The sequence below is a fragment of the Dysidea avara genome, chromosome 3 (genome assembly GCF_963678975.1).
Source record: "Dysidea avara chromosome 3, odDysAvar1.4, whole genome shotgun sequence".
NCBI lineage: Eukaryota > Metazoa > Porifera > Demospongiae > Dictyoceratida > Dysideidae > Dysidea > Dysidea avara.
In genome coordinates this window covers 18,601,082-18,614,541 of record NC_089274.1, presented here as the reverse complement: position 1 = coordinate 18,614,541, position 13,460 = coordinate 18,601,082, and the positions used below count along the sequence as shown (strand labels likewise).

At 40.2% G+C, this 13,460-nt stretch overlaps 2 protein-coding genes across 3 annotated transcripts in view; one reads left to right on the top strand and one right to left on the bottom strand.

Annotated features, from left to right (window-relative positions):
- The window catches only part of LOC136249894 (low-density lipoprotein receptor-related protein 1B-like), a 56,877-nt gene that overhangs the window by 23,655 nt on the left and 19,762 nt on the right, over positions 1 to 13,460 (top strand). The gene's annotated exons all lie outside the window — the stretch shown is intronic.
- On the bottom strand, positions 1,751 to 4,104 carry LOC136249893 (uncharacterized). Its single transcript, XM_066042024.1, has 2 exons — positions 3,890 to 4,104; positions 1,751 to 3,735 (listed from the first exon to the last, which is right to left on the bottom strand). The coding sequence occupies exons 1-2, from the start codon at positions 4,099 to 4,101 to the stop codon at positions 2,406 to 2,408; spliced, it is 1,542 nt and encodes a 513-aa protein (XP_065898096.1). The 5' UTR covers positions 4,102 to 4,104; the 3' UTR covers positions 1,751 to 2,405.

Here is a 13,460-nt window from a genome sequence, read left to right as displayed (position 1 = left end):
AGTGTAAGCTTTGTTGTTATCGAACACACTTGACTGCATTATTAGAGTATTTACCTGACTGCTCTTGACTGTGGACGAGACTATACATTACACACAACAGTGAGCAGCTGTTGTCTAACTTGTCTTATTACATGTGTCAGGACTCTAGTCTCTTACTTACATTAGCATCCTAATGCAGTGTTCATGAATATACACACACCAAATGATATGATACTGAGCTATAGCTACCTGCCATAAGACAATTGAAGACATGGAACTCTGACAAGCATATAATTATAAGTTTAAATAGTCAGTGGCTGTGCATTTATTATTTCAGCCAAGACCGTACACAATAAGAAGAATCATGTACAGATTTTCAATGGGTGCATGGACTACAACATTGGCTCACTGGTGCACAGTAGTATAAATGATAATATAATGCTACGTACAATATAGTTTGTGTAGCTAGAGTTTGTTGTTCATGTGAGTATTGTATTCATTGAGTATACCACAGTGAAGAAATCTATGTTGAAATGTATATGAATGCATGACTTCCCATAAACATTATGTGTTATTAACACTTTACAGTGACCAGCACTGAAGGTCTGAAGCTAATGTGCATGCACACACATCATTCATAACAACAGTCAGGTACTGTGTATAGCTGCAATGCCTATTGTAAACCATGGGTTATCAACAGCATGAAGCCATGTTGTTTACACAATGTGGTCAGACAATTATGGCACTCACCAATATTTTAATACTGACTCCACTCAACTTTAGGCTTTACGTGGAAAGGAAATATGGTTTATAGAAACTATATTCATAACAATGAATAATCTCTGGTGTCAGCGCTATCACTTCTTTATGTCTCTGAGAGACCGCTTGTATGGTCGCTCGTAGCGAATCGCGACCGTGCGCTTACAGGAAGAAGTAGACTATACTCACCACGCAGAGACGCTATGCGCGATCTTCTAAGTCTAAGAAGTGCTGTTGAGTACTTGATTAACTCTGCAACTAAACCCAAAGAAGCTCACACAATGGAATCCTGTAATTTTATTGTTATATGGCTTCTTTAGTATACGGAGCTGCTGCCAATAGTGTAATGGCGAAGAGAACTTAGAAAATTTTCGAGGTGTAGGGCAGACCTCTCAACTTCAAAGTAGCCATAACCATGAGACCCAAGCCAGTTGTATAACTCCCCATGCAATTATAACTTAAACGTGGAGCCCAAATTCATGAAGGCTCAAAAATGCCAAATTTATTTGGGCATGCACATACAACACTTTCTCAAAGTGCATGTTTGTGGACTACTAAGTCCTAGCTAAGTAACTATACACTGCTGTTTCTGGAGCTTATTGATTCGCTACGCTATTCTGTGTGTAGCCTGTCTAAGCCAACATAACATTTCTGCTTACACTACCACCATACTGCTGAACAGGACTGCTAGGACAATTACAAAACGTTGCTTCATCCTTCTTTTGACTCATCTTTGGTATTCAGCTTTCCGGGTCATTCTTCTATTGATTTCGAACGGCAGGTTTACTTCATCTCCACTCATAAATTATCAACATTGCTGTCCTTTGTTAGGTTAGCACCTTGATTAATCCAAGCTTAATAGTTGTTTCTAGTTGCTATCACGAGTTGAACTCCAGGTCTCCTCGGCCTGGATTTTGAATGTACCATCATGTGATATTATTAAGCGCTAGGTAATTAATTTCTATTGTTTACTTGAAGTGCACAATGACAAAGTCAAGGTGTATACGGATGATTTAAGTGTATGTATTAATAAAAATCTCGTTATACGTTGTTAACTACTTGTGCTTGTCATTGTAGGCTCTGGTCGCCTTCTTAGCTTTTTCAAGAAGAGTCTTCAACAGTTACCACTGAAGAGGATTGTCAATGTGGGTTTTTACAACTATAAGTGAAGAGAGAGTGCCGTCAAGCTTTAACGAGCTTCTGGTTGGTGTTTTATTTTTGTTTATCAGGGAAAAGATTCTCTCTTCACCAGCATTTGAATGTGGTATCGTCATAACGGCTTCAGCAACCTTGAAGAGCAAATCAAACTCAAATGAATTTGTGCCAGGTTTTTTCACACCACGTAAAAAGCCCCACAGAAGATCTACACGGTATGGGTGTTCCTCAGAAACATCAATGTGTGCCTTTGCTTCTCTGGGAATCTCAGCTTCTGAAAGTAATTGGTAATTCAGAAACTGCTCCTGTAATTGGTCGAGATTCATTCCAGGAAATATTTCCGGATACTTCAAAACAAAGTACTCCACAGAGGTAAAGCATTTCTCCAATCGTTTTTCAAAGTCAAGCCAAGTGGAATTGAGTAGCAGTTCATCTTTTAGAGGGCACCACTTCAGCAGATACTCTGTTGCCTTGATGAAGAAAGCTTTAGCAGCATCGAAGAAAGTAGTCTGCTAGTACAGAGAGATGTCACCTTCATCGAGGAGCCGTTGAAGAATTCGTTTGGTAGTATACCCGATTACCAAGTTGTTGTTAGATACATGGTTGGCTTTGTCTTTAAAGTTTACAGATAGTAAACCATCATCATTTTTCAGACCCTCTGCTATAACAGCTGGCTTGACGAACTTAGCTAGAATGTTCTTCAGTAGCTTTTCTAGCTGTGGTTGCAGCACGTGGATTAAGGGCTCCTCTCTCTGAAGAAACTGGTTACAGTGTGTGAAACATGGCAACACTGACTGAAAGAACATTAAATATACTTCAGTCATTGAATCAGTGAAAGTAGTCTGAAGCCTTCTAAATCTTGCCTGTGACTCATCCTCTGACTTGAAGTAAGATGTCAGGCTAGGAAACTGCTTAAGACTACGCTCCACAGCAATCTCCAGACTCAGCCATTGTGTTGACACATGTTTCATGATCTTACGATATTCCTGGTCGCAAAACATACAATATGACTGAAGCCCATTCTTCCGTTTAGTAGATTTGTCAAACCAATAAAACAAATCAATGACAAACTCTTCAATGTCAAACCCAGAAATTTCTGAGAAAGATTCCCTTGCCTTCTGTGCTGCATTATGTATAATATGGCAAGGACAGCCATTGAAATATATAGCTGGGTTCTGTAGCAGCACTCTTGTCTTAATGGAATCTCGTATGCCAATGTTAACAGAGGTATTATCAACTCCCACTGAAGTACACAACATCCAGGGGTTTGGACAGTTTAGGAGACTTCGTAATCTCACATTCATCGTGTTGTAGATTGCCTCAGCAGTACCACCAGTAGTTGTGCACATGTCTAGGAAACGAGTTACCACCATATTGGATGAAACATCATATATTCGCACTGTGATGGGGTTCATCTTTTCTAACTCAGTATCATTAGACCCATCAATGCAAATTGAAAAAGGATGTAATCTCATGCTACCGAGAAGATTATTGATTAGCATGGGTGCTACTGCTTCGTTAAGCATACAGGTTGCTTTTGTGGAGGCCGAGTGGTATTTCAAAGCTATTTTAGAATCTGGAAAGACCTTCCTAATTGTTGGTGACAAGCGGTCATGAAATGCCAGTGGTACATTGGAGATTGCAGTTAACACAGCCATCTGTAACTCAGCCTCAGTCCTATTCAGCTCTTCGTTCGACTGAGCACTTTGGAATGGTAACTTTGGCTGTGCTCTCAAGGCTTTAGCCTGGTCAAGATGGCTCTTTGACTTGCAATGCATGATGACATCCTTTTTCCCCGTATGATCACACTTTATCTTTTTGTCACACACATTGCATCGAAACCTGAAGTAGGTATATCTATCGTTATAAGCATGCATTGTATATATTTTAAATACATATTATAGCTATGTTCATTTACACTTAGCTAGGCATTACATGTACATAAATAGGTGTCATTTATTGTATAATGTTTATCACAACAAAATGTAATATTTACCTGTATTGGTCGCCAGACACAGAAGTGATGAATGGAAACTCCTTGGTCCAGTCATGATTGAACTTGGTCTTATACTTTGCTGCTCCTGCAAACTTAGTCAACTTTGCCTTCTTAGTCTTAGGAGGAGTTCCTTCAACTTCAAAGCAGGAATCATCACTGGAATCAGATCTAGAATCTGCATAACTACAACTTGGTTCATCTGGATCCATCATTTCAAAGACTTCAATTATTTGCACAGGTTTACACGTGGTTATGCACGTGTAAAATTAATGTATCACAAGGTGCGGCGCGCCTATGCTATCTATGGTGTAATCTACATAAGGGTGCACTACAATAATTACTATTTAGGCGCCTACAAAAATAATTATTCGAGTAAACCTGGTTATGAGTTTATACTTGAGAAGGAACTTGAAGCAGCTACCATGACTAAACACCTGGCTGCGACTCAGTGAGATCAAGTTACTGTACAGTAAGTTAACCGTGAGATTACTAGTGAGATACTTTACTTGACCGTGAGACCGTGAGAACAGGCCCAAAACCGTGTGTCTCACGGTCAAACCGTGTGAGTTGAGAGGTCTGGTAGGGTGGATGGCGATCTGTGGAATACGGGCTTATTAATAGGTCATGGACACGCGGAAGGACTCAGTAAGCATGGCTATATAGTTTTTAGGGTGAAAAAGTGGATAACTTTTGCTGTACATGAGTGAAACAAAATAATATTATGAATAATAAGAATAATAATAATAATATGAACAAAACGACAAATTTCAGTTTTGTCCCAAATACACATACTGTTTCCTTTTCACTTGATACTTACTAGTGGACCAATACTAATTGCAAATAACCACCAGAGGGTGGTTTTGAGTTGAAGGATGCTTTCCAAGGTCGTTTTTAGGCGTGCGTTCTATTAGAGTTTTTGCAAAAACATGGGCGATCCCTATTATGAACCCACTATCGTGGTTCATGATATGTGACCAGATTTTACAGAACCGAACCAAATCGCACATCAGGCAAAATCAAACTAACACCACCAGTGGATAGCTACACTATCGTACTACAAGTTTTGACCCTCAGCACTACTCAAACTACACGAGGCTGGTTTTAACAGACGTCTTTTCTGGGTGGTGTGGAGTGCTCAAATGGCGGTTTCAGGCCTTGTGAAGGACCTGGCTTGGCAAGAATCAGTGGTTTACTGGTGGACAGCCTTATAATGTTGGCCAGACATGTTCTCTGTAGATTTTGCTACATATCAGCAAAATACCAACTAATCAAGGATAATCACTATCACATTTGCATTGTAAATCTATCCAGATAATCTAATCTAATCCAAAACAGCCAAGCTGTAAAAAAAGAGTGCGGCCCTGAGAAAGGCTATGGTGAAAAAAGATGTGAAATCCAAGGTGGCGGCCAAGAAATGGCTGTGATGGTAGGTTAATGGTAAAAATTTTAATAACAACAATTCAGGTGAATTTGGTGCCGCTTGGTCTTGGCACAAAATTCACCTGAATTGTTGTTATTAAAATTTTACCATTAACCTACCATCACAGCCATTTCTTGGCCGCCACCTTGGATTTCACATCTTTTTTCACCATAGCCTTTTTGAGGGCCGCACACTTTTTTTACAGCTTGGCTGTTTTGGATTAGATTTCACTTCTTTTTGTAATTGTATACCCCAAAGCCGGCCTATGGCCTGCTTTGGGACTTTTTAAACCTGTCATTTTTTCTTTACTACAGGAAGAAGAAAAGATGAAGCAGGGTGATTTGTTTGTAGCTGAACTCTCTACAAGGTAATTTCTTCTAGCTGATCTTTCTACAAGGTGATTTGTTTGTAGCTGAATTCTCTACAGGGCGATTTGTTTGCAGCTAAACTGCTGAACTCTCTACAATGTAACTTCTTCTAGCTGAACTCTCTACGGGTGGCTTGTTTCTAGCTGAACTCTCTACAGGGTGACTTGTTTCTAGCTGATCTCTCTACAGTGTAACTTGTTTCTAGCTGAACTCTCTACAGGTTGATTTGTTTGTAGCTGAATTCTCTACAAGGTAACTTCTTCTAGCTGATCTTTCTACAGGGTGATTTGTTTGTAGCTGAATTCTCTACAGGGCAATTTGATTGCAGCTGAACTCTCTACATGGTAGTTTCTTTGTAGCTGAACTCTCTACAATGTGACTTCTTCTAGCTGAACTCTCTACAGGGTGACTTGTTTCTAGCTGATCTCTCTACAGTGTAACTTGTTTCTAGCTGAACTCTCTACAGGGTGATTTGTTTGTAACTGAATTCTTTACAAGGTAACTTTTTCTAGCTGATCTTTCTACAGGGTGATTTGTTTGTCTCTACAGGGCAATTTGTTTGCAGCTGAACTCTCTACATTGTAGTTTCTTTGTAGCTGAACTCTCTACAATGTAACTTCTTCTAGCTGAACTCTCTACAGGGTGACTTGTTTCTAGCTGAACTCTCTACAGGATGATTTGTTTCTAGCTGAACTCTCTACAAGGTAACTTCTTCTAGCTGATCTTTCTACAGGGTGATTTGTTTGTAGCTGAATTCTCTACAGGGTGATTTGTTTGCAGCTGAACTCTCTACATGGTAGTTTCTTTGCAGCTGAACTCTCTACAATGTGACTTCTTCTAGCTGAACTCTCTACAGGGTGACTTGTTTCTAGCTGAACTCTCTGCAGGGTGATTTGTTTGTAGCTGAACTCTCTACAAGGTAACTTCTTCTAGCTGATCTCTCTACAGGATGACTTGTTTCTAACTGAACTCTCTACAGTGTGATCTGTTCATAGCGGAACTTTCTACTGGGTGATTTGTTTGCAGTTAAACTCTTTGCATGATTGTTTCTTTGTAACTGAACTCTCTACAAGGTAACTTCTTCTAGCTGATCTCTCTACAGGGCAATTTGTTTGTAGCTAAATTCTCTACAGGGTGATTTATTTGAGCTGAACTCTCTACATGATGGCTTCTTTGTAGCTGAACTCTCTACTAGGTACCTTCTTCTAGCTGATCTGACTACAGGGTGACTTGTTTGTAGCTGAATTCCCTACAGAATAACTTGCAATGTATACATGCAGCTGAATGCTTTATTAGGGTGACTGTTCTATTAGAGTATCTCGATCTCGCATTTGCTGCACGTAGTTGCCTTTCGAATCATAACTCAGTGATTTGTAATCCGATTCTTCTGTACTACTGCAAGAACTTTCTATGATAATTATTCCAGCTACATACTGATTTTCAGCTCATTGCTCTAAGCGGTTTGCCTGGTAGACACGAAAACTAATAGTTTTTTATTCATAAAAATCGATCGCGTAATTTTGACACAGGCTGGGTTTTGTGTCATATCTCCATGGTCTTTATCCCGACTCCTTTCAAACCACAAAAAGGCACTCCTGCGATGGTTGCTCCATCTACATATCAATTTTCAACTGATTCCTCCAAGGGGTTTACCCTGTAGGCGTGACAGACCTTCGACCTTATTTTACGCAAATAATCGGTAATAACTCTGTGAATGTTCATCGGATTCCTACCAAAGTTGGTACGGAGATCCGCCTTAATGAGCCCTTTAAGTGTGCCAAATTTCAGCCCAATCCGAGCACGCATTCGTGTTTTATGGCGAATTTTGCGAAGTGTGCGAAATGAAGATAAAGAAGAAAAAAAAAACGAAGAAATTAAAACGAAATTTTGTTCGCTTGTATCTCGGAAATGGCTGGACCGATTTTCTTCAAATTTGGTATGTAGACTCCCCTAACTGGGCGGCACGTCTCTAGCAAATTTGGTTCCAATCGGATAAGGGATCACAGAGCTACATAGGTATGAAAATTGTGTTTTCTTTCTTCCTGTTAATATACTCACGGTGTGGCGCGCCGGCTTCTTGGGCCGCACGACACACTATCGTGTGTCTTGATACACCATTACAGCATTTATTACAACTGTATATAGATGCTTTGATGTTTATAACTGCCTAATGTGCCACGATGTTTTCTTTCCATCACAATCACAGGATGCTCATTAAATTGGAAAATGACAAAATAAATTCAATAGCCCCAAAAATATGCACTATATCTACTGTAAATGACTGGTGTAACTAAGTTTGGTGAATCAGCATCCAAAACAGATAAAGGTTTGGCAAATTTACCATGCTGCCAATATTGAATCAAACAGTACAGTAGTACTGTTTTAAGTAGGGATCCCCTCCCCCCCAAAAATGACGTACTGCCTAAAATGCCACCTTTAAAAATCACACTATATAGAGACATCTTACATGATGAAAATTAACTTTACGGAATAATGTTAGTCCATCTAACATTAACTACTGCATTAAAAATAAGAAAATCACTTACAGGCGGCTGGATATAGAATTTTTTAAAAATCACCAAAACTCGAATTTTCATCTGCCTGCCTGCCCGCCCGCCTGCCTGCCTGCCTGACCACAGTTGCAAGGTTGGAGGCCAAGTGAAGCAGTGCATAGCCACCATTTTATGCCACAGTATCAAAATCACCAGTGGGATGTGCCTTTTGAGATTCAGACAAGTGTGTGCCCTCTGTGCCTTGTCTTCCTTTTATCTTCCATCAGGCTTGTCTTTGTTCTTCCTCATGCAACGAAACCATATTGAGGTGTTAATTTTCTCTATCAACACTTTCTTTGAGCAACATATTTAGATGCCACAAACTTATTTACACACTTACGCTTGGTAGACACCTATAACTTCACAATACCACTCTTATTAACGTGATCTTGGTTGATTAATAACGATCAAGCACCGAGACCACACCTCTTAACAATCTATTTACTCAATCATGATGGCACACCTTGTTATTATTGGTCTAGGTATATTCATATTGCTAGCACAATGAAACTATGAAATAGTAACACACCTCTTGGTAGTAGGTAAAAGGCTGACTTGAGATACTCTAATATAGCAGTCACCCTAATAGAGCAGTCACACATGTATAGCTGTATGCTATAACAAAAACCAAACAAACTGGTACATTAAAAAGTTATTAATTTAAAAATAAAGTAGGGATCCCATTGATAAAAAGTACTGAAACAAGAGATGAAAGATGACATTACAGCATAGCTTGGTGGGAAAATCCCTACAGTGTCCCACTGAGCTATGCTGTAATGCTATCATTCATTTCTTGTTTCACTACTTTTATCACTTGGATCTAGAGCTGCACAGTATGGCAATATTTATCAGTAGAGGCGATATCACCCTTGCATGATACCAAGTTGCAAGTATGGCGATAATTATCATATGTAATTAAAATCTGATCACGTGTTCTGAAAACGAAACATGGCAGACGAATCTGTACCCCTGCAGTCCGAGTCATCTTCAGCTGAAGCGGACCCACCTGGAACAGTAGAAGGTTTAGTCAGTAAGCAAAATACAAAGGCGTTCATATGGAAATACTTTGGTTTCTTACCTGATGGAAACGGATGACCTTGTGGCAATCCGAAGTGCCGCCTTTGTGGAGCAGAAGTATTAGCAAAGGATAGTAATACGAGTAATTTGTACAGCCACTTATGCTATAAGCATCAGACAAGCACAGTATTGTGCAAACCGCTACTGACACTAAGGGGAAGAAGACAGATGATGACAGTGGTAGGCAGCCATCCCTTGAAACAACATGGGACAAGACAAAGATGTTATCAGCAAAGTCACAAGAATACAGAAGGCTCACAAAGTCTGTGACATTTTGTTTGGTTTGAGATATGGTACCTATTTCTAAGGCTGGATTTCGTGAAATGCTCTGTACTTTCAATCCCAGGTACAAACTTCCATGTCGAAACCATTTCATTGCCATTCCTGAATTAGTAGCAGAGACTCGAAGCAATATTGAGAGCCAAATTGCTGATGGTAACATTTTTCATTTTGCTGCCACCACTGACATGCGGACATCAGCAGCTGGAGATCCTTACATCACCTTTACATGTCATGCCATCAGTCAACAGTGGGAACTCAAGTCCTATTGCTTACAGACCCACTATCTATCCCAAGACCATATGGCAGTTAACATTAAGGATGTTCTGTTCGAAACTCTGCATGAATGGAAGCTGGAGCCAAGTAAATTAGTTGGGATTACCACTGACAGTGGATCTAATGTAAAACTAGCTTGTGAGCTTTTAGGATGGGTAAGGCTTAGCTGATAATTTGAATTTAGCAGTAGGCTAAATGATACCAGGATACAGCGTGCTTTAAGGGTTTGTCAAGCATTAGTGGCCAGATTCTCAAGAAGCTGGAAGAAGCAAAGGAATTTGGTTGAAGCTTAAGAGCAGAAAAATTTTCCCATTCATAAGTTAAAAGTTGACGTTGTGACATGCTGGGGATCTTGTTTTGACATGGTAGAGCGTGTGTTGGAGTAATTAGAAGCTATCAGGATGGTGCTGTGTGATGACCACAACTCATCCCATCTAATACCATCATGGCAAGATAGTGATGTGTTGGAATCAATTGCTGTTGCATTAAAGCCATTGAAAGCCATTACAGATGTTTTGTCTGATGAGCAGTGTGTTACTATTTCTGTGGTAATACCATTGTTGAGCCCATCTATAGTACAATGGAACATGAGGTAGATGATACAGATATGGCCGATAAAATCAAACAAGGTATTATGGAGGATTTGAAGACAAGGTACATGGATCCAGATATGAGACAACTGCTTGAACTTGTTGGACTCTTGTTTCAAACTTGCACACGTCACTGACAAGGATGAAAACAGATGATGATGGAGATAAGCACTGAAACACTCACCTCTACTCAAGCTAGTGTGTCACCCCAGTCCAACTGCAAGTAGATCATGTGATACTACTGGCCCTAGCTCATCTAGTGCTCTCAATTCTGCCACTGCACTAGCACCTCCTCCTAATAAGGATTAAATAAAATACTGAGTATTTGTTTTGGCAATGCGGAGATACAGTTAACCCCACAACAAAGAGTTAAACAGGAGATTGCTCAGTATCTTACCCATCCCCAGCTCAGCATGGAAGATGAGCCTCTTCCATGGTGGAAGTCTGAATGTGTTTGGTATCCGGTGCTTGCTAAGGTAGCAAAAAAAATTCTGTATCTGTGTGTTACCAGCGTGCCCTCAGAACGTGTCTTTAGTTGTGGAGGAAATATTGTCTGTGACAGTAGAACCTGTCTTAAACCTCAGAGAGTAGATAGTGTGATAAACCTTGAGATGCCGCTCAGGCTCAGAGCAGGAGACAATACAACACTTAACTCTTTACTCAAGATATCAACTAACTCACAAATGGTATAGTGTGTGTGATGTACAACAAAGGTGTTGATTACCATACAATACATGATAATAAAATATATAAAATAGTATAGTCTCACTGTTACAAAAATTACAAATAGCTATGTCCTTAGTCTATTACATTATCCCCCTCCTTTTAAAAGGATGTCCCGTCCTTGAATAATAAAATCAATGTGAAACATATTCATTAAATCATTGAGGAGGTCTATTTTGTCTTGAGGGGTATCTGTGAACTGGTAATGGCTCCATTGCAGGTGCTGGTACATTCATTGTTGTCTGTTGTTCATCATCATCACTATCAACAAATTCCAAATCAGTGCCATATGGTGGAGGTGCAGGGGATGTGCCCTGGTTTGCTGGCTGGGGCAATGATGTATTGGTAGCAGCAGTACTCTGTTCTGCTACTTGTGAATCTGTGTGGTCAACATGAGGTATATTCACATTAGGGGCGCAATGCTTTAGATGATCAAAGTGTACTATCTTCCTTACTCTCTCCCCTTGTGTTTGCTGTATTCTGTAGGTGACTTCAGATAGTTTCTTAACAACTCTATCCAAGGATAGTACAGTTTATGAGAAGCTCCTCTTGGTGGTACTGGGGAGTGCAACCACGCCAGGTTTGTATGGCTTGCCATGAACTTTCTTGTCGTAGAAAACCTTTTACCGCTGGTGATGTATTCCAATGTGCTTTTGGAGTATGTCATAAGCATTTAGCAAACGGTTTTGAAGCTGAGTTGCATACTCACCAGCAGAAGGAAGAGTGAGGGGAGTTTGATTGGTGCCATACATAATGTCTAAGGGTAGACATGCCTCATTAAGTAAAACAGGGTGTACCCTGTTGATGCTTGTACACTGCTGTTATATGCCATGCACACTTTCCAAAGATGGGGTTCCCAATCAAATGGATGGTCAGCTGCATAAGTGGACAGCATGCTTAATAGCATTCTGTTAAATCTTTCCACAAGGCTGTCACATTGTGGGTGATTAGGCGTGGTTCTTGTCTTATGGATTTGCAACAGTTTACAAATTTCACTAAGCAGCTTTGCCTCCTAATTTGGCAGAGGAAAGGCTTCCACCCATCTTGTAAAGTAGTCTGCCACTACAAGAATATAACTATTGCCACCATCGCTCTCAGACAATAGGCCCACATTGTCTGCTGCCACTATTTGCATAGGGTACCCAGCAGTAATTGTACCCAAAGGAGCATGTTGTGAAGAGGTGGATGTCTTCCTGGTGGTGCAGCTGTTGCAAGATCTACACCCCTAGTTACAAGTTACTAGGTACAAAGCAAGTAACTAGTTATATTACTAGTTACTTTAAAAGTAATCCGTTATGCAACTTAGTTACAAAAGTAACTAGTTACCCCCAACTCTGCACCACAGTACCCCATTTGGATTATCAGTTGATCCCACTGTTAATACAACCTACAATATGTTATACTCTGACTTCTGGCATGATCTGGTGATGGCTTCTGATATGATCCTATTGCGTTTAAAAGTTCTCCTACACACTTACCATTGAGCTGTAAATCACATAATTCAGCTGGTGTGTATCCCCCACACATTTCAGGTGATGTAATAGCTGCAATGACACCTTCTGCAATTCTTCCACATTGTCTGCAGGGCAATCGTGATAGGGCATCAGCTTTGCAATGTTTTCTTCCTTGGGTGGTGTACAATGGAAAACTTGAATTCTTGAAGTTTCTCTTACCACCTTGCAAGTTGGCCCTCAGGTGATTTAAAATTTTGCAGCCAGGTTAATGCTCCATGGTCAGTACGGATAACAAATTTTATCCCAATCAAATATTGCTGAAAATGATGGAGGAAAGTAACAACTACCAGCAACTCTTTCCTCGTGATGTAGTAGTTTCGCTCAGCTTTGGTAAGCAGGTGACTGGCATAGCTGATCACATGTTCTTGTCCATTGGCACTGGTTTGTGAGAGTACCGCTCCGATTCCACTATCACTGGCATCAGTGTCGACAATAAAAGATTGGGACCAATCAAGTAGAGCAAGTAGTGGGGCAGATGTAAGACAGTATTTTAATTGTACAAATGCTTGTTGGCATTGCTCTGTCCATTTAAAGGTTGCTTTTTCTCTGTCAGTTTATGTAATAGCTTTGCAATTGTAGTAAAATGTTTGATGAACTGTCTATAATAGTTGGCCAGTCCTATATTGTTGTGTTTCTTGTGTAGAGGTGAGAGGTGGCCACTCCTTAACCTTCAGTGTCTTGTCAGGGTCAGGGGAAACTCCTTCAGCTGACACCAGGGGCGGAGGAAGTAGTTGATATGAGGTGGGGCTGACCAGGGGTGGATCCAGACTTA